Source organism: Hyperolius riggenbachi, chromosome 8 (assembly GCF_040937935.1).
Source record: "Hyperolius riggenbachi isolate aHypRig1 chromosome 8, aHypRig1.pri, whole genome shotgun sequence".
NCBI lineage: Eukaryota > Metazoa > Chordata > Amphibia > Anura > Hyperoliidae > Hyperolius > Hyperolius riggenbachi.
This window is the reverse complement of record NC_090653.1, coordinates 101,427,467-101,449,923: the sequence shown is the minus strand read 5'-3', so window position 1 is coordinate 101,449,923 and position 22,457 is coordinate 101,427,467. Positions and strand designations below refer to the sequence as shown.

The window sequence follows — 22,457 nt, the reverse complement described above, 5'->3', positions numbered from 1 at the left end:
GTCGTTGGTAATATCTGTGTATTGTTGGTATTCTCTACTTGGCTTTGGTAATATCTGCATTACCTATTGTGGTTCTATTAAACAAGAAAATGGCATGACATAAGTCCGTGGTCTGTGTTAAGGAGCGGAGTTTAGAGCACCAGAGCTTCTGCAGCCTATAGGCTCCTGAGCTGTAATGCTGGCCCTACTGACAGGGAATACTAGTAGCTGTAAAGCGCTCTGCTTACTATGACTCCAGCACGATACAACATCCAAAGAAGCATAGGCAGGGCACCACAATTTGGCAGTTTAACCACTAGTAACAACACATGTTGTATCCGGCAGTGAAGGGGTTAAACAGGCTTCAGCCTAACAGTGTTTCACCAGCTCTCCCATTTCATCAAAGGCCTTATTGTAGCCACTGATGAAGCAAGATAGCCTTGTAAAAATGTCTGGTAGGCCAAAGCCTGTTAACCCCATTCACTGCTGGATACTGTAAGTGTTGTTAACTTGTCTTAACTTGTCAGATACCAATGATTCACAGTTAATAGTTATTAGATCCTTGTGATGACCTCTGGTGGGATATCAAGACATTTGTGGATTTTCTGTTATTTGTCAACTAAGCCCCATGGATGACAGTGGCAGTGGGGAAAGATGGATCAGACCGGCATACAAAGAAGTGGGTCTAGGGGTGGTGATTTGGCAATGGCCTATAGGAACAGAGAGGGTCATGCAATAGCAATTGCTGTTATCATGATTACATGCTTGATTTGGAGTCTGCTCGGCAAAAACCCGCCCCTGTCTTCTCAAATCCTCCCATGAAATAAAAGTCTACAGATTGACCATGCTCGGATTTTCATGCACAACATGCTAACACATTGGGGCTGATTTATCGAGTTGGGTGCCAAGAAAATTGGAGCAAACATGGAGCATTGCCCAGAGGAACCTGGTTGGTTTAGGCTGCTGTACCACCTTTTGTTCCATCTTTCTTTGCGTCTCGATAAGTCAGCAGAACTTTCAGAAAGCTCTGCAGTATCGGCTCATATAAATGCATATAAAACACACACGGACATATTTAAGTAGCAGAGAGATAAAAGCTGAAATCCCATCAGCCAATAACAGATGGCTATTTATCAATTTAGAGCAACTTGAAAAGAGAAAGATGACTGCTGCTTGCTGCTAGCTATACACGCTGTTTTATGAATTGTGTAATTCACTTATAAATATGTCACTATTTGTTGTGCATTTTTTTAACAAACACAAACCTATAAAGATACATTTCACTATACAAAATGAAGGGAATATACTAATCTCGTACAAAATAAAGCTGTACAGGATCTTCTAAAAAAAATAGCATATTGTGATAAAGTTCATTATTTTCTGTAATATACTGATAAACATTAGACTTTCATAGATTTTAGATTCAAATACACACAACTGAAGTAGTTCAAGCCTTTTATTGTTTTAATATTGATGATTTTGGCATACAACTCATGAGATGGAAGCATAAACCCACTCTTGAACTAGAAACAGCGGCAGAAGCGCCTGACCTGGGCTACAGAGAAGCAGCACTGGACTGTTGCTCAGTGGTCCAAAGTACTTTTTTCGGATGAAAGCAACTTTTACATGTCATTCGGAAATCAAGGTGCCAGAGTCTGGAGGAAGACTGGGGAGAGGGAAATGCCAAAATGCCTGAAGTCTAGTGTCAAGTACCCACAGTCAGTGATGGTCTGGGGTGCCATGTCAGCTGCTGGTGTTGGTCCACTGTGTTTTATCAAGAGCAGGGTCAATGCAGCTAGCTATCAGGAGATTTGGAGCACATCATGCTTCCATCTGCTGAAAAGCTTTATGGAGATGAAGATTTCATTTTTCAGCACGACCTGGCACCTGCTCACAGTGCCAAAACCACTGGTAAATGGTTTACTGACCATGGTATTACTGTGCTCAATTGGCCTGCCAACTCTCCTGACCTGAACCCCATAGAGAATCTGTGGGATATTGTGAAGAGAAAGTTGAGAGACGCGAGACCCAACACTCTGGATGAGCTTAAGGCCGCTATCAAAGCATCCTGGGCCTCCATAACACCTGAGCAGTGCCACAGCCTGATTGCCTCCATGCCACACCGCATTGAAGCAGTCATTTCTGCAAAATGATTCCTGACCAAGTATTGAGTGCATAACTGAACATAATTATTTGAAGGTTGACTTTTTTTGTTTTAAAAACACTTTTCTTTTATTGGTCGGATGCAATATGCAAATTTTTGAGATAGGAATCTTGGGTTCTCATGAGCTGTATGCCAAAATCATCAATATTAAAACAATAAAAGGCTTGGAACTACTTCAGTTGTGTGTATTTGAATGTAAAATATATGAAAGTCTAATGTTTATCAGTACATTACAGAAAATAATGAACTTTATCACAGTATGCTAATTTTTTGAGAAGATCCTGTACAGCTTTATTTTGTACGAGATTAGTATATTCCCTTCATTTTGTATAGTGAAATGTATCTTAATTGGTTTTATTCATTTTTAAATCAACACTTAGGGCCTCTCTCTACTCTTCAGTATTTCTGTGCATTTTTTGAACAGGAAAACTGCAAACAATGTCACTCAATGGGCTCGCTTACACTTGAATGTTTTTCACACACAGAAAAACAATTGACAGTAATGCAAAACTGTAAGACATCTCATGCAGAACAACTGACACACAGAATTAAATGTATTGGGGTTGACTTATACGCGAGTCACCGGCAACACTGAGCACACTGAGTAATGTGTGTACTATTAGTGACATTCCCATTTGCAGCAAGTTAACCCCATGGTTTGTGAGACTTTCTTTAGAAAATGCCAAGAAAACACAGGTCTGAAAGTCCTGGCCACAACAATTAACAAGGAAAGGGGCAGGGGAAATACTGGGCTGCAGGAGGGGAGTGAATAATTGATGCACTTGGGGTCTGGAGGAGTTATTGGATGCACTTAAAGGAAATATCCAGGAAGAAAAAAAAAATAATGACATTTACGTACCTGGGACTTCTTCCAGCCCCTCACAGCAGCTCCAGTCCTAGCCGCCAGCCCAGGGTCCCCACTGGTGCAGAGGCCCAGTACACACCACACCACGTGTGGGTGATTGACAGCGGCGCTCGCACAGGCGCAGTACAGGATAAGGCGGGGTCGGCCTCTGCTGCGGGGGGAACCCCGGGCAGCCGGCTGGGCCCGGAGCTGCTGCGAGGGACATGTCGGCTGCAAGGGGCTGGAGGAAGCCCCAGGTAAGTAAATGTCATTTTTTTTCTCCCTGGATATTCTCTTTAAGGGCCTGGAGGGGTTAATGGCTGCAATACTGTATGTAGTGCATTCAATAACCCCCCAAGTGCAGCTGTTAATTCTTCCTGGGCCCCAAGTGAAGCCATTTACTTTGCTTGGTAGTCTTATACTTGAGTTTATAAAAAAATTAGGAATATCCAAGTGCAATAAAACCTCTGCCCAAAAAGTATTTTTTACATTAGGTGCAGATTGTGAAAGCTTCAACTCAAGGTGGCTGATGGAATGCTAATAATTCTGGATTGCATGCAGATTGTATGCGGCAATTGAATGCTGCTTGATACTGGGCCAACAAATGCACTTTGGTGATTTTGACTTGACTCAGTTACAAGATGCATAGAGTTTGCATGAAACCTGCTTATAAGATGGAATTATTAGCATTCCATTGATCATGTCTAGGTTTGGCTCTCTGCTAAGTTCTGTTTTTAGCTGAGGTTTTAATGTTGAAGGTGATCTGTTGTATCCTGTCATGGGGCTGGGGCTCTGCAGAGTGAAACACAGTGTGCTTTGAGTGATCACTTGTGTGCTTTGTACAATGATGAGCATCTCAATAGGGTTCTAGAGAATGCTTGTACCCCCACTTTCCACTGGTAAAGCTATTAGATCTTCTCGGTCTAACAGCTCTTCTGAACTAATTGTGTCCCTGAACTTCAGAACTACTTTGGAACTACTCGTGTCCACATATACATTGCTTCTGTGCATGTACAATTTTGGATTTGCGCATGCACAGTAGCGATGCACTTGTTCTCAGACTTTCTTGGGGTCACGAGTAGTTCTGAATAACTGTCAGGTTGAAAAGCTTTACTGACTCATAGTGCTGGTATGTAGTCTGGCCACACTGACGAATGGGAAGACTCTATACTATCTTTCACTCTGGTTTGTTTTAACCAATTCAACTCTAAGGGTTTTTGTCCCTTAAAATCCAGAGCAATTTTCACTTTTTAGTGCTGCTTCCAATTATTCATTCAGTCCTTTATCACTACTTATTACACCTAAAAGATCTATACATTTTTTGTAATAAACTTTATTGTAATTTTGGGGGGCCACTAGATATCCACACAGTCTCCTGTGTGGACATGAATCACAGCATTCTAGCCAGCAGAAAATGTTAGGTATAATAAATAAGCTTATTGTTATTTTTTAAAGGTGTGAATGATCACCTTTGCTTGCTGCAACAGAGATCATTTATACATTAGACACAATGACTGGCTTTGGTAACATATGTTCCCATTCACCAATTTGTGGACTACTACTATGCTGTGAGCACATGCGCTGCTCGTAAGCAGGGAAGAACAAGTATCTACGCTCCTGGCAACTCAAGTGCACTTTTCAGGGATGTAGATACTCATCCTGCGGGATGGGAACCAGTTAAGATATTCTCTTATGTCTCAAACCTTTCTCAATTTTTTCTGTCAACCCTTCAAATTATTTTTGGGTACTATTCAAAAACTCTGGAGGCATTTATAAAATGCATGAAGTGCGATTGCTTAACAATTGTTCATTTTTGCTTAAAATAAACAGTTTTGTTGATTCCGTACCTTGGAATCACACAAAAATAAAACTGTACACTGTACATAAGTACATAATCGTACTTGTATGTCCTTCTAAAGATAATCCTGATGTTTGGATGGCCAAGCTTGTATACCTCAATGACCTTTAGCTGTATTTTGCCTGGAGCCTTGTGCTCCTGGTAGGCCTTCCTGGCACAAAGGATTATCCACAGAAAAGACTCCAAGGAGGCATAACAGAAAAGGATTCCCACAAGCTGTATCGTTGCCAGGACACCTTCATGTAGCCAGGTTTGGGTACAGCACACGCAGCTTGGCTGTTGTTGGCAAGGCTATTCACATAACCCACCAGTTGGAGTTTGTCCTGTTGGACACAATGTTTGGCTATAAGAACTACTATATGCAGTGGTAAAAATGTCCTCTGTTGTGCATGTATACACGACAGCAAAAACTTCAGGACAGTTGCACACTGTGAATGAGATTGGATGGATGGTGCTAAATATTCAGGATTTTCAGTCTTTTTGTGGTTGCAGTCACTTATTTGTGGTTTCTTTTTGTTTTTTTTGCAGACGCTGTTAAAATCTGCAGGGACGGTACTTCCATAAAGGCAAAGAGGGCAATTGCCTCAGGGCCCCTGAGCCTGTAGGGGCCCCCCAAGTTGTCCCTCCAACTTACTTTACAATGGAGCAATGAGGACCGACAGAGGAGAGCACCTGCCGGAAGAGGCAAGATGCTAATCTGCTGAAGACATTGCAGGGGCCCAGAGGGCAAAGTTAGGTTGGGGTGTGATCTGGAGGAAGGGGGGTAGCCAGCTCAGGGGCCCTTGGGGGAAATTTGGCTGCAACTAAGGGCCCCTAATGCCGCTTTTTGGTCAGGGTAGTCTGTTGGGGACCCCCTTGCCACTGTCACTAGAATCGGCCCTGAAGGGCTGGGTCCCACAAGGCCGTGCTTTGGCAGTGCTTGCTGATCATGGACAAAAGCCAAATCGCAATTGCTCTAGGGCACAGGTGTCGAACTCCAGGCCTGGAGGGTCAGATCCATGCCAGTGTTTAGGATGGACTGAGAAAGAGAGAAATGTGTTCTACCTGATGGACCAAACCTTTCCCGACTCAGATCCATCAATTAATTTGAGTTGTGTCAAAAATGTGTGAGGATCTCCGGCCTTCGAAGGGCCGGTTTGACATCCCTGCTCTAGGGAATCGAGGCACTTCCGTGATTAGATGTCAGATCTCACAATATTGTCAGAAACACCTGATCTGCATGCTTGTTCAGGGTCTATGGCTAAAAGTGTTAGAGGCAGAGGATCAGCAGGCTAGCCAGGTAACTGGTATTGCTAAAGTTGTCCTCGCTACAGTTGTCCTTTAAAACAAGCAGTGCCCCTATTATAGTATGCATTTTGTTTATTTTGTTGGTAGTAGCAGCAGGGTCTTCCCCTGAAGAGACATATCCACATGGGGAAAGGCCGCAGAGAATACCCAGATCATGCTGGCATGAATAGATTTCCCTTGGAACACATTTGATAACAAAGATTCATTCAGTCATACCAGGCTAAAGTAACCAGCTCAGGTAGCTGACCCAGCTATCTGGATAGAGTAAAAATAAATTCACTTCATTAAAAAAAACAAAAGAAAAAAAAAACACAATGGGCTTGATTCACAAAGCGGTGCTAACTGTTAGCACGCCTGTGAAACCCCCCTTAGCACGTCTAAACGAGCTTTTCACGCATAAAACTTTACGCGTGTAAAACTGTACGCGCGCACTGCACAGAGCGCAGGGAGCTCCGCGCGAAGTGCCCATTAAAGCCTATGGGACTTAGCGTGCATAAAACTTTGCGCGCGTAAAACTCTGTGATCTGATTGAGAAATCCGGTGCTAACCTAAGGCCTTCGACACTGTTCCCCACAAAAGTCTGGTGCAAAAGATGAGGATGCAAGGACTGGGGAAGAGTCTGTGTGCTTGGATAGGGAACTGGCTAATGGACAGAAAACAAAGAGTTGTGGTCAATGGATCATACTCAAAATGGGAGACTGTTAGCAGTGGGGTCCCACAGGGGTCTGTACTGGGTCCAGTGCTCTTCAATTTATTTATTAATGACCTAGTGGATACAGTAGTGAGCAATGTTGCTATTTTTGCAGATGATACAAAATTGTGCAGAATCATCAACTCTAAGGAAGATAGTGTTATATTGCAACAGGATCTGGATAGGATGGCTATATGGGCACATACATGGCAGATGAAATTCAATGTTGACAAATGTAAAGTCATGCATTTTGGTCGTACCAATGGTCTAACACCATACAAAATAAATGGGATACAGTTGGGGACATCAAACTTGGAGAAGGACTTAGGAGTACTCATCGACAACAAGTTAAATAATCGTACTCAATGCCAAGCCGCTGCAGCTAAAGCTAACAAAATTTTGGGATGCATTAAAAGGGAAATAAAAACTCGAGATGCTAGCATAATATTGCCCCTGTTTAACTCTCTAGTAAGGCCACATCTGGAATATGGAATTCAGTTCTGGGCACCACATTACAAAAAAGATATTGCAGTTCTAGAGCAGGTGCAGAGACGAGCAACAAAATTGATACGTGGGATGGAAGGTCTCACTTACCAAGAAAGGTTAGATAAACTGGGTTTATTTAGTCTAGAGAAAAGACGCCTTAGAGGAGATCTAATTAACATGTATAAATACATCAGAGGGCAATATAATAGCTTGGCGGATGAGCTTTTTGTCCCTAGGCCTTCTCAAAGGACTAGAGGACATGATCTGCGCATGGAGGAAAAACGTTTTAGCCATTTATTTAGGAAAGGGTTCTTTACAGTAAGAGTGATTAAGATGTGGAATGCATTGCCACAGGAAGTCGTTATGGCAAACTCTATACCTGCATTTAAAGGGGGCTTAGATGCTTTCCTTGCGTTGAATGACATCCATGGCTACAATTACTAGGTAATGCCAATGATGTTGATCCAGGGATTTTATCTGATTGCCATCTGGAGTCGGGAAGGAATTTTTACCTTGTAAGGGTTTTTTCGCCTTCCTCTGGATCAACAGGGATATGTGAGGGAGCAGGCTGGTGTTGTACTTTGTACTGGTTGAACTCGATGGACGTATGTCTTTTTTCAACCAAAGTAACTATGTAACTATGTAACCCTGGTTAGCACGTCTAAAGACTTTAGACATGCTAAGTAGGTTAGCACCGCTTTGTGAATCAAGCTCAATGAAGAAAAAAAGAAAAGACATTATCTAGTTTTCACCCCTTAAAAGGAACCTGAAGCAAAAATGATGTAATGAACTGTATGTGTAGTACAGCTAAGAAATAGAACATTACTACTAGTAAAGAAAAGACTCTCATATTGTTTTCAACTACAGGAAGAGCAAAAAAAACTTCAGTTATCTATGCAAAAGAGCTTCTCTGAGTGCTTCGGCCCACTGGGTTGAATACAGTCCTGTTTTCTAAAGCATGTAAACAGACTAGAAACAGTGAGAGACCGCTTGAGATAAGGTTTTACTGCAGTTCAAAGGATCATCATTTCTGATTTGTTTTATGGTTTAAAAGACAGGGTGTGCTTTTAAAACTGCAACTATGACATTATGGTGCAATGTTATTAAATAAAACTATGTAACTGAAAAGAGACTTTTCTTTGCTACTAATGTTCCATTCCTTATCCGTACTACACATACATTTCATTATATCATGGTTTTGTTCTGTTTTTCGCTTCAGGTTTGCTTTAAAGGAGTCATCAGGGAAATTGTAATAAAATAAGTGCTACTTACCGGGGGCTTCCTCCAGCCCCAAGCTCCCAGCATGTCCCCCGCCGCAGCTCTCCCCGCAGCTATTTGCCGCAGCTCCGTCCCAGTCCCCGGCGATGATGTCAGGGCGACCTCCAGGTCGGTCTGTACTGCGCCTGTGCGAGCGGCACTGTCAGTCACCGCCACGTGGGCCGGAGCAGACTGCGCAGTAGTTCTCTGCCTGCGCAGTCCGCTCCGGCCCACGTGGTGGTGATTGCCAGCACCGCTGCCGCAGGCGCAGTACAGGCTGACCTGAAGGTCGCCCTGACGTCATCGCCGGGGCCCGGGAGCGAGCTGCGGCAAACGGCTGCAGGCAGAGCTGCAGCGAGGGACATGCTGGGAGCTTGGGGTTGGAGTAAGCCCCCGGTAAGTAGTACTTTTTTTACATTTTTCATGATGACTCCTTTAAGATATTTGTCAATAAATGTGTCGGGTCTTGATTTCTAAAACCTGTAGAGATATACATTTTGTCAGCTACCAATTTCCAACCATAGAATTCTAGATGCTCATACACAGTTGTTCGTTAGCTCAGTGCTTCAAGACTAAACTACAGGTCTACTAAAACAAAAGCAACAGAATAACAGCAGGTCCTGCAAAGGGTTAATCTGAGTATAATTACCCCCCAGACAGTAAGACTCCAGAGAAAGAAACTAGGCAAACCCTTACCATAGCAGCTGCGGCTGTTTGGTTCACCTGGTGCTGAGCTGCCTTTATTTTAGCTTGCAGGTGTGCAGGGGGGTGAAAGTACTTGCATTTCTCCCTAGAGCATCGGCCTTTGATGTAATCCATGCAAACTGTTACAGTGTTCTCGTTGGTGTCAATCATGGCAATATCTATCGGGTGGGCATAGCGGCAGTCATTCTCACCGCGGGTACAGTTCCCACGCTGGAACTCTCTGCAAACCTGGAGAGAAAGAATACATGGGTATGCTCAATTAAATAACTAGGCGAGATGTGTATTTTGTTTCAGAAATTACAGATGCTAAATAACAGTGATTGCTGCTGATAGGTGGACTTTCAAGAGCACCTATACTTAAAACAGAGAAAAAAAGTAGTCACAAAGCTTCTCTTTAGCATTTTAATTATACCAGGCGAGATCACATACTTTGTAATTGTGGCTCAGAGTATAGTCTTATCCCCTGGCTCCTGGCCTAGTTGGACAGGTTCTGAGTCACACTGCTTGGTTACCATCATTTAGAAGTTTTCAGTCACATGGTTTTGCAATGTTCCTTATAAACTGGGTATAGTGCAGTCAAGGAAAACAAAGGACTATCGGGCCACTATTGTTATCTTTTAGGAACACCAGTTTCCTGGCTCGCTTTTCACTCCAAGGTCCACTACAGCTAAAAAAAAGTAAGCAGTTAAAATCTGATAGAACTGATGGGTTTTGGGCTAGTCCATCTCCTTATGGGGGACTCTCAGGGTTTTCTTTATTTTCTAAAGCGTTACCTGAATGGCAGTTGCGAAGTCTACCTGCCAAAATAGTGTGCAAGAGAGTAGGGAGGCTGGTTGGTATTTTACTATTTTGGCAGTGAGACTTGGCAACTCCCCTTGCTTGTAGATTCATGAGGCACAGGCTAGGGGCTGGAATGATTTGTCTGTGATCTGTCCACACAGGAGCAGCTTGTACATTGGATTGGCGTTCTTGTTCAATCCTCGATCATGAAATTAATTGGAACAATTGATCCACTAAAAGATCACCCACAGATTCCCAGGTTTGTACAAAGATATGAAAGGTAATACACTGAAGTGTCTAGTTGAAAATAGGTTAATGGAGTTTAGAGACACAGATACACCGTACGCTTCTTCTGTCCATTACATACAAATCTACTTTAACATAACGTGAAATTCCACTTGTTATGAACAAGTACAGTATCTGTGCTTCATACAGATTCTTGTAATTAAATGTTATTAAAAATGTACCATTTTTTTCCATTTTGCATTAAAGAGAACCCGAGGTGGCATTTCATTATGTTAGTGGGGCACAAAGGCTGGTTGGGCACACTAACACCAGCCTCTGTTGCCCCATCGTGTGCCTCAAAGACCCCTCTGCTCGCCGCTGTCCCCCGCAGTGCTGGCGACGCGCAGCGTGTCGCCAGCACAATGTTTACCCTAGCGCTGTCTGTCAGCGCCGCTCCCCCGCCTCCTCCGCATCGCCGCTACCCGCCCGCGTCCCTTCCCTCCTATCAGCGGGAGGGAAGGGACGCGGTTTGTTATTATTAAATGCAATGATGTGTAGGCGCTTCCAAACAATTGTTAAGTCTCAAAGTCACTATGAACTCAATGATTCCTCTTCATAAACCAATAAATGCTCTATCCATCAGTATCATGTTAAATAATCGCTCACCAGATCCTAATGCTGACCCATAGATCAGCAATAAGAATTTTATGCATCCACATCAACAGTCGTAAGACTTGCTTCACCAATATCGTGTGAAATAATTGCTTAACAGATCTGAAAGCTGACCGATGACAAACGTTTTATGCATCAGACCAGTTCCTTCAGATCCACAAGTCGATGTTTAGGATGTCCTCGGAAAACCAAACAATCGCTTATAATGTAGTATTACTGAATAACCTTGCACCCTTTCCAACTACCACCGTGCAAATAAACTTCTCACCACATGTGTTTGCAGTCACCAATAAGCAAAACAATATGCTCACCAGACGGATTGGCTGACCGACACCAGACTAGCAGATAAATTTTTCATTGAAGTTCAGATGTTCCAATCGTTCCAATCCATACTCTACAGAGACTAGGCTTAAACATATTTCCTCATAGCGTAATACCGTTTATTTAACATATAAAAGTTATAAAAGCGCATTCACATGTAATAAAATCATATGCACATGTAACATCACAGATGGCTGTCAGCTTCCTGCACACTCTGTCCTTAAAGGGACTCCGAGCATTGCAGAAACTATGGAAAAATGCATATCATTTTAAAGCTCTCTTTCTCCTCTTTTCAATGATATATAAACCGCCACCCTATGCCTTTTAGTTTTCGCTATTTTCGCGATTGAAATTGCCGCGGCTGCGATTTCAATTGCGAAAATAGAGAAAACTAAAAGGCGTAGGGCGACGATTTAGGTGGCGCCAGGAAGAGGAGAAAGAGAGCTTTAAAATGATATCCATCTTTCCATAGTTGCATTGTATTACACAGGGCGACTTTTTCCTAAAGTCAGCAGCTCCATTCTGCTGAATGGAGCTGCTGACACTGGCGAAAGTGTCGTCCTGTGTAATACAAGTAACTATGGAAAGATGGATATCATTTTAAAGCTCTCTTTCTCCTCTTTCTGGCGACACCTAAATCGTCGCCCTACGCCTCTTAGTTTTCTCTATTTTCGCGATTGAAATCGCGGCCGCGGCAATTTCAATTGCGAAAATAGCTAAAACTAAAAGGCGTAGGGTGGCGGTTTATATGTCATTGGAAAGAGGAGAAAGAGAGCTTTAAAATGATATGCATCTTTCCATAGTTTCTGCACTGCTCAGAGTCCCTTTAAAGTGAACCTCCGGACTAAAAATCTACTCAGCAGAACTGAAAAGACTTGGTGTTTCTTTAACAGTTTTACAGCATCAGAACTTTGTTTTTCTTACCAAAGCATCATTTTTAGCTGCATTTTTAGATAAGCTCCAACCATCAAAGAAAAAAAGCCTGGGCTTTTTTTCCCTGATGCTGTGCAGAGCATGATGGTATTTCCTATGTTGTTATTCACGTTGCCTAGCAACTGGGAGAGGTGCTCAGGACACAGGACAGTTGGAACTGTGTCTCATGCTCCCTGTCACCTCCTTTCAACCAAAAAGATGGCTGCCATCATGAAATCAAACATTTGCCTTTTAAAACAGTGTGGGTAAGAGATTATATTACCTATCTATTTTAATTAACATAACTAATGTAACTTAATGACAGTATGTTTGTTTAGGCTGGAGTTCCTCTTTAAGCTCCGCCCAACAGGTTTCGTCCAATAGGACTCATCAGGTTTGTCATTATATTAAGCTAAATTGCAAAGGTTGCTTATTTCTCAAGAAAACTGGGGTGACACTAACTTTATGACTGGTTCTCATTTATGATGTTCCTGTGGCTAGAATGGCATTTCAGTACAAATGGAAAAATATGCAGACATGTATAAAGGGCTTAAACTGTATCAACAGAGTTTCTTGTAAAAAAAAACAACAACAACACACTTTCTGGTTACACTGACTCATGGATCATTCCAAGGGCAAAACAACCGAGGACAGGAAAAAAAGTAGTATACTACTAGCACAGAGTTACTTTTAGGCAGTGCTAATTTGCCAAGTCAATATTATTTTGTTTCCTTTATAGTAAGAGAACACTATGTTCTAAAACCTCCTGTCTGTTTTCGAGCCACTATGTACAGTATGTCGGAAATGTTTCACTAATCTCTCCTGTTTAAAAGTTAAGGAAAAGAAAGAGTGATATGGTTCTGATCCAGTTCTGAAACAAGCCTGAAGAAGAAACTTAAAGCCATTGTTACCCGATCTAAAAAAACAAAAGTCAGATACTCACCTAAGGTGAGGGAGGCTCTGGTCCTAATGAGCCTTCCCTCTCCTCTCTCGGTGCCCTCCGTGCTGCGTTGGCTCCCCGTTCCAATCCCCTGCCGCTGGGGACTTCGGAAGGCTCCCGAAGACAGACGGCTCCATACTGCGCACACGCGAGTGCGTCATAGAGCCCGAGTGCTCCCAAAGACTTCCGAAACCTCCCTTCGGTGGCAGAAGTGGCAGTATTTGACCGAACTGGTCGAATGCTGCTATGGGGGATTCTAAACAGGGCCGGGCACTGGGAGAGGAGAGGGAAGTCTCATTAGGACTCAGAGCCTCCCTCTCCTTAGGTGAGTATCTGACTTTTTTTAGATCGGGTAACATTGACTTTAAAGTTTCGAAAGCTTGCAAATAAATCTCGTACAGTAAATTATTAAAGGTATCACCTAAACAACTTTTGTTATGTCTTCGGGAAGAGTGATTCGATTCCTAACCTAGTACATTATATACTTTTTTACCTCATGTGGGTAGAAATCATAAAGGCTATTATGTTTTAGTATCACTTCACATGCCAATTTTTTTTCTTCACAAGGCACTGCTATATTTTGAACCCATTCTTGCAAATGGGTGAAATCTCTTATCTGGTGTCTTTGTTCATGGAGAACTTGCTGCTGGGATGATGAATGCTCATAGAAATGAGTGGGTGTGTTGAAGATGATACACATGGGCAGTTGTGGTTTGTTCAGTATCGTGGTTATCAAGCAGCCAGAAACCACCATACATTGTATACCAGGGCATTAAACACCTACCAGACCCGAGGCAAAGCTACTCAAGCACAGAGTTCATGCTGGATCTACATACCTCTATATATGTTCCCCGTTCTCCTCCTCATACCCCCCAGTTCCTGTAATCACTGCTTGAAACATTTCCCTTTTGGCTTAAGTCACATTTTTAGACAGGAAGAGGCAGGCTTTCTGTGATGTTCCCTCCTATCACACTCCAATTCCTTACTCTTCAACACCCCATAAGGGAAGTGAATGAGGCATGAAGGGGGAGCAAAAGGGAGAATGATAGGAGGGAACATTGTGGCAAGTCTGCCTCTTCCTGTCTGAAACTCTGACTTTAGCCAAAAGTGACATTTTTCAAGAAGTGATTACAAGAACTGTGGGGAACGAGGAGAGAAACAAAATGCACAAAGGTATGTAAATCCAGCATGAACATACCTCTACACTTACCGTAGGTAGCTTTGCCTGGGGTCTGGTGTCCTTTAAATGCCCACTTGTTCATTGCATTAACCAGCTTAGCGGTATGGACGAGCTAAGTTCGTCCATGACCGCCGCGCTGGATTGCACCGGCCCTGGTGGGACGATTTTCTTTCTTTTTTTTTTAAAACACGCAGCTAGCACTTTGCTAGCTGCATGTTTATACCGCTCGCCACCGATGTGCCGCTACCCGCCGCGTAACAGCCCCCCCCCCCCGAGACACCGTGCGCAGCCTGGCCTATCAGCACCAGGCAGCGCTAAGGGATGGATCGGGACTCCCTCCGATGCCATGACGTGGATGAAGGGGGAAGCCAAACAGGAAATCCCGTTCTGAACAGGATTTCCTGTTTGCTCTGATCGCCAGAGGCGATCGGAAGGGGTGGGGGGATGCTGCTGCACAGCGGCTATCATGTAGCTAGCGCTAGGTTAGCTACATGATTTAGAAAAAAAATGTGCTGCGCCGCTGCCCTGGCCGCTGTAATAGAACGCCAGGGTGGTTAATCCTTCACCACTGGTCTGCCATTCCATATCAGTGATCTACTTCAGAGGCTACTCCACATTTCTGATCGCTGACTATGAAGAAATGGTTGAAAAAAGTGACAGTGGCAGTTGGCGGTGACTGAACATGTGTGTGTGATTTGAAGCTATAAATAGAAATCAATAGGCAGCATCTACTTCCAGGAATGGTCAATGACTGTACAAAAACTCCCTAGTAGTTGCTGTTCGGGTGGTTTTTATTGAGAATGTCATGTGGTCTTGCATAGATGACTGAAAATCCCTGAGTCAGCCTGAATTTCTACGTTCTCACAAATGACATTTTTGCACCAGTGCTGAACGTATTTCTGCATGTGGTAACACATTCAACGCTGACACAGGAATTTCCCTCTACACACGTGCGGGCATACGTTCCCAATGACATTTCAGGCATGTGGACATTAACACTCAGGTACAATAACTTCAGGAACAGCTTTCATGTACACAGGAACATGTGCAAATCAGGATTGGATAAAAATGTACCCCAAAACTAAAGCCAACAACAACACTAATCGCTGGCTAATGACAGACTGTATTAAAGCGGTATCGTCACCATGAAAATCAAATTTCAACAGCAACTGGTCTGAGTGTATTAAGTGATAAAGATGCTAATCCTGCAATCAAAACTTTCAAAACGTTTTCTGCTGTTTTCATATACCTTAGGAGCAGTGGCTCTTTAGTAGTCGGTGCCAAAGAATTGCATTCTGGGGGTTCTTTTTATCTATAATGTATTCCCCCCAGCTGCTTATCTGATACCTGATCCCCTACTCACTTGTGTTTACAAGCAAGGCTGAGGTGACTCAGTGATTGGAGGAGACAAGAAAAAAAGTAAAGGGCAGAAATGACATCACGAGTTAGCCTTTACTGTGGGCATAAGACATGGCCCCCACCAGGAACAGAATTCTCGTCATTTACTATATAACATTCACTGAAATCAAAACGTGGACAGTACAATACATGTGTTATGTAAGTAGATGAAGTATTTATCTACTTACATATGTTTTTTTTTTCCCTGGAATAGTATGGCTGATCCTACTGCTTTAAAATAAGCTAAGAATATTAAAGCAATTGCATCATTTTTTGAAAAATTACAAATTAAATATCACATATTTTACAATTATGTACAATACATAATTGTACAAAAGCCCCCTTGCAAAGAATAACTTTACAACAAGTGATGGAAATTTTCCAAAACAGTGTTGCAGGCAGACTATTCAGAAACATGGTGCAACTAATGGACAATTTGGGCGGCTCATAGGCACAAATGTAAATATTGGCTATTGGGGGCCAAAAAGCAGAAATCTGGGTACTCTATACATTTTTGAAAATTAGAACAGTATAGTTTTTTTAAAAAAAAATTGTCTTTTGAATTTACGAATTCTTTGTTTTTGAAAACTATCGTTTTAAAAATTAGAAGGTTAGGAAGGGGGTTAAAGTGTACCTGAAATAGGTCAGGAGAATTTTTTTTATACATATGGGGCTTTCTCCAGCCTCATCCAGGCTGATCACTCCCTCGCCGTCCTCTGTCACCTCCTAGATCTTCCACAATTGGCCCCGGTAAGTCGTCCAATCGGGGCCCAGTTGGCGCAGATGCAGTCTGGTTGCATGCGCTCCCCCGTCGCGATCTCATGGCCGGGAGTGTTCTGCGCCTGCGCAGGCACTTCCTGGGGCCCATTGCAGAATATCCAGAATGTTGAGGGAGCGATCAGCCTGAATAGGGCTGGAGGAAGCCCCAGGTATGTATACATTTTTTAGGGTTAGGCACCAGGAAGGGGGGGGGGGGGGTTTAGGGCTAGGCATCAGAGGGGGGAGGGTTCTGTGAGAGAGTAGGGTTAGGTTTAAATGTAGTAAAATATCGGTAACATTTACCAATGCTTTACTGTCATCATTACCACTGTAAACATTTTTCCGCTTTCATTCACCACAGTATTTATTGTTTAGACTTCTATCAGCTTCTCCCGGTGCCAATTTTCCCTCGCTCCTCTATTTCATGCCCGCCTAGTCTCTTGTAATTTTCTCATCTGTGTTCTAATTTTTCCTGAGGAAACCAGGCATAAAACACATAATGCAATAATAAGGCTGACGTTTAAGAAAAAACAACAACAGCAGCAGCGCTATTTTATGTAAACGTACATTACATTACATATTGTAGAGACAATCTAATCATATATTTTGTGCTGACTATTCCTACAGAAGTGCAGCTGTAACCCCTTAGCAACAAATAAATGTCCACAGTTTGCTGCTTACATAATAAGATGCCTCTAATTAAGGTTCTATAAAGATCTATTTGTTGCTGTGCTCTGTACTTATTATGTCCAGAGATGTTTTAAATTAGTTAAAATCCCCAGCCCTGTCCCCAGCAATTGAACAGATTGTGTACAATGGTGTAACAGCTTCCCGAAGGTGACAGCAGGGCCAGACAGCGAATGGGGGCAGCCGGCATACTTGCAGTTTGTTGGATGAACTTGATTCATCTCAGGATGTGCAGGTTTGGAAGAGGGTGGAGTTTAGGGTGCCAGAATGTTGTGCCTACATGTTAGGTAGGCATTGGGAGGGGGGTCAGTGTCTGGGTAGTGTACATTACATTTACCTGTTTACCTGTTGGACATGTTGGAAAATTCAGACCAACTTTACCAAGAATTTGATGGATTGTAAGATTGTATCCAAGCAGAATAATTTGTACATAGCTATTTAGTATATGCCAAACTTTGTTTTTTGTATAAACAACAAAAAGAATGGAAGTATGAAAGAGTGTGCATTTATATGTATACTGCATAATAATAAGGAAAGAGTATATATTATGGTTTGTAGTGTGAAAATTATATGGAATTGTGTTGTTTTTGTAGAATTATCATAATCTGTAACTGTGTTGTACTTTTTTATTTATGCAATTAATAAACAGAAATCATTGAGTGTTAGTAGCAAAATGCAGCGTGGTAAATGCAGTAGTATGTAACAATGTGGTGTTCAGTGGTAAATGCATACCTACCAACTTTTTGATATGAGAAAGAGGGACACTTAAGCCACGCCCATGCCACACCCCCAATCACGCATACGATAAAGATTTTATAAGAAAAATATGTTTTTTTATACTTCAAACCACACTGGTCCTTTCTATCCTGGTTCATTTTCCTTCACATTAACATTTTAAAGTAATAAAGCAATTTAAAGGATGGGAATAAGGTTTAAAGTCAATCAAACACATTTTTAGTAGAGAAATATATATATTTACATAGAAAGAGGGACAGTTGGGAGCTATGGGTAAATGTAATGCTAAAAAGCAATTGATGATGGCATTAGATATTGATAGATGTTCAGAAATGGAACGTGGTGATAAATATCACATTGGAAAAAGTAGTTCTGTGAAAAATGCAAAATGATCAAAAGTTGACTATTGAGTAAAAAGCTTGCCATGCAGGAAAGGTTTTCCATCCAATCAACCTTTTAAAAAATGTACAATATTTTTTCACTAAATTGCAGCAATCTCAAACACATGTGTAAATCGAACAATTTCTTCAAAACTTCCATTCAACTGAAAATTTGGATAGACTTAATCAAAATTTTTAAAAATTGGTAACATGTGGCCACCTATAGCTCTACAATCATTGTGTTGCTCTGTTCATTTAACAAGCACAATCTTGAAATATTTCGTTAAAGTGACACTGAAGTGAAAAAAAAAGTATGATATAATGAATTGTATGTGTAGTACGGATAATGAATAGAACATTTTTTAGCAATGAAAAGAGTCTCATATTTTTATTTTCAGTGATGTAGCTCTTTTTATAACATTGCACGAGTCTCTGATACTTGCAGTTTACACACTACTCTCTGCGTTTTAAACTATGAAACAGACCAGAACGAATGACGCTTTGAACTTCCCTGCAGTAAAACCTCAAACAAACAAGAAACAGTGAGAGACAGGTTGAGATAAGTGCTTCAGAAAACAGCACTGTAGCCAACCAACGTGTGATTGAAGAGCTCAGAAAAGGAACTCCAGTGAACATTTTACTGCTGGCAGGTGATGTAGCTGCTGCATGGTTTTTGGCAGTTGGAAACAGCTGTAAACAGCTATTTCCCACAATGCAACAAGGTTCACAGACAGGAAACTGCCAAAAGTTTGAACTTTTCTTGTGGGAGGGGCTACTTGTGGGAGGGGTTTCATCACAATATCAGTCATACAGCGCCCCCTGATGGTCTGTTTGTGAAAAGGAATAGATTTCTTATGTAAAAGGGGGTATCAGCTACTGATTGGGATAAAGTTCAATTTTTGGTCGGAGTTTCTCTTTAAGCATAGCTAACAAGTGAAGTTTCTTAACTCTTCCTGTACTGGATACAATATGAGACTCGTATCTGTGCTACTAATGTTTTATTTCTTAGCTGTACTACACATACAAATCATATCTACATTTACTTTCACTTCAGATTCCCTTTAAAACAAGAAAAATCTGATGAGTGTATGAACAAATACATGTACTGACAATGTCAACCAGAGCAGAGTTGTCTTGGTCTGCAGTGGAGTTGTAATACATCTCTATTAAATAATGTCCTTACATGAATGACATTTGAGGGGAGAGAATAAATAATTTTGTATCGATTTCTACTTTTCTATCCCATCATTTCCTACAAAGTAGTCATTTACCACTTTTATTTCATTAAACGTCAACTAATAACACAGGCCTTCCTCTGCCTGGCTTCTGGGAGCCATTAAATGGAATTCGAGGCAAAGCTACAGCTGTGAAAATGTCATGCACAAGGTTTAAAGTGCGTTCTATTTGCTGTCATTCTGGTCATGGGAAAAAAAGAAAAAGCTAGTCTGATGTCTTGCAGCCTTGGAAATATGCGAACATAACACAATAATAGATACATGCTTGTGAGTTTCAGGAGAAACCAAGGTAGGCATCACTCGCCCCTTTGCATGGCACATAGCAGTACTGCACTGATTGCTCGAGGGTAAGGCTTCTAGTGAATCTGACAGGAAAGGTGTTTTTTCATAGCCTTAAAGCGGAATATAACCCTGCATTTCAACTTTGCTCTAAAACATTATTTACAGTATATTATATGCAACCAGCATTTTTTTTTTACTAGACCAGCATTGGAAGGGTTACACAGGGCTTTAAAGTTCCTTTAGATTTCTGCAGACTCATCCGAAGCTGAAAAGAGATACATTTTGTTTACAGAAATGTATCTAAAAGTGTTGAATGACTCATCTCTCTGACTAAGAAGGAGCTTGGAGGACTGCCAAAGAGTGTGTAACTGTTTATCAATAGATACATAGAATGTAACAATCTGAACTTCTGCATATCTCTCCACGGAACTTGAAACGTCTGTGTTTAACCCTTCCAATGCTGGTCTAGTAAAAAAAAAATGCTTTTTGCATATAGTATGCTGTAAATAATATTTTAGAGCAAAGTTGAAATGCAGGGTTATATTCCGCTTTAAATTGCAAAAGAGAGCGAGAGCTGCTGTGTCTTTGCACCCGCTGAAGTCACCAGTAGGGATGATTTCCGATATCGCGGTAATTCCGCCTACCACAATAACGAAATTCCGCTAACGCTACATTCCGGTGCTTTCCCGCGGTATTCCGCATTCCAGCGGTACAATTTCCGCAATGTTAAAGGGAACCTAATGGATGTTTCCTTTTAAACTAATACCAGTTCCCTGGCAGTCCTGCTGTTAACTTTGGCTTTAGTGGTGGCTGAATCACAATCCTGAAACAAGCATGCAGCTAATCCAGTCTGACTTCAGTCAGAGCACCTGATCTGCATGCTTGTCGAGGGGCTGTGGCAAAAAGTATTAGAGACACCGGATCAGCAGAAGAGTCAGGCAACTGGTATTATTTTAAAAGGAAAAATCCACATCCTTCTCAGTTTAGGTTCCCTTTAAAAGGATTTCTGTAAATTTCCAAGGTATTACTCACAGGCTCATTTGAAACATCGTAGGCCATGGGACCTAGGGGTTGTTCCACGGCGGTCATCACAATTTGTTTTTGTAGCAGCAGGAGTTGTCGTAGGCCATGGGACCTAGAGGTGGTTCCACGGCAGTCATTACAATTTTTTTTGAGCAGCAGGAGCAATTATAGGCCATGGAACCTAGAGGTGGTTTCACAGCAGTCATTACAATTTTTTTGGGAGCAGCGGGAGAAGTTGTAGACCATGGGACCTAGAGGTGGTTTCACAGCAGTCATACATTTTTTTGTAATTCTTTACATATTCAAACTCCCGTCTGTGGTGGACGCGCAGAAGGCTTATCAGCCCTGAAGTGCCGAACCTGCTGTCCGATTTGCCTCTGCTCACCGATTTACAGCACACAAACCAGACTGCCCTGGATTCATCCTCTGCAGGAACAGTAAAATTATTCCATGCAGGGGACATGCGTGCACGTGGAACAGTGGTGCGACCTGTTCTAGCACGTCGATGCTCAGCATTGCACTGGTGGGTACTACTGAGAGACGGGAAAGCACTTGCAGGCTGCTGGCCAACCGTCTGCTCTGTTTCTCCATGCTGTTCACGCCTGCTAGTGCCTAACTCACCAGATGGCTACCACGTTGGATCAGACACCTCATCATCCAAAACATCATCCAGTTCAACCAAAGCTCTGGAACCCATAAGTGACTCTTCTGGACCCTCCACCTGGCCACGAAACAGTCGACTGGTGGTGATGTTGATTGGTGGTGACACAAGCTCCCAGTTGTGATGGGTTACTGGATGAAGAAAACACAGGGGCCATTTCTGTCACCACAGAACCCACCACTTCTTGGGAGCTTGGTCCCATTGTCTCCTTCAATGCCTCCTCCCAATCCTTCTGCACATCTCTCTCATCGACATAGGTATGCTTTAATTCTGGAGGAGAGTACTGAGAGGAAGCAACCTCGTCAAGAGAAGCAGCTGCGGTCGGGTTCTGGTCATGAGGAACCTGGCCACTACTGGTGCTGCTGCAACTAGCTTCAAGTTTCTCAGACTGGGTAGAGGGTTCCTGATCGAAATAATCATCAACTCTGTTCGCCTGCTGCTCTGTCAAAATTTTCCTGCATGCGAACATAGGGAAGACATCTCTGATCAGGGGCGGAACGCTTCCTGCTGCTACCCTCAACCTGATCACGTACTTGACGCGATCCACCAACACCACCATCACTCCATTTTCTTTGAGGAGTGGCAGGAAATTGCTTCTGCTCTCGCTCCATTGTTTTGGGGCAAAAAAAGTTTATTGGGGAAAGGGTATGAGCGACAGAATCAAAGTAAAATAAATCCACCTAACCAGAACTAAAAAACAGATAAGAAAATAAGGGGGTGAAATAAAGAAAATAAATCAAAAACAAAATAAAGACAAAAAAAATGAACTTAGAAAACAAACAAACAAAAAAATTGCACTACACTCAACTAATCAATCACCTAACTCTCTCACTCTGTCAAACACTAAGCCTGCGGCCTGGCTGGCTCTCTCTAACCCTCTGCACACAGCAACTATTAGTACACTACACTACAATCTATCACTCAAACTAACAATCTCACAAATACACCTAGCTACTTACTACTTCTAATAGCTCACACTCAGTGTTATTCTCTCTC

The 22,457-nt window shown here is 42.3% G+C and overlaps 1 protein-coding gene across 6 annotated transcripts in view; it reads right to left on the bottom strand.

Moving 5' to 3' along the window:
• MBNL3 (muscleblind like splicing regulator 3) overlaps positions 1-22,457 on the bottom strand; it is a 239,377-nt gene that overhangs the window by 40,608 nt on the left and 176,312 nt on the right. For all 6 annotated transcript variants that reach the window (XM_068250940.1, XM_068250941.1, XM_068250943.1 and 3 more), the window contains exon 5: positions 9,263-9,499. In XM_068250940.1, the coding sequence (XP_068107041.1) occupies positions 9,263-9,499 (237 nt within the window). The remainder of the gene's footprint in view (positions 1-9,262; positions 9,500-22,457) is intronic.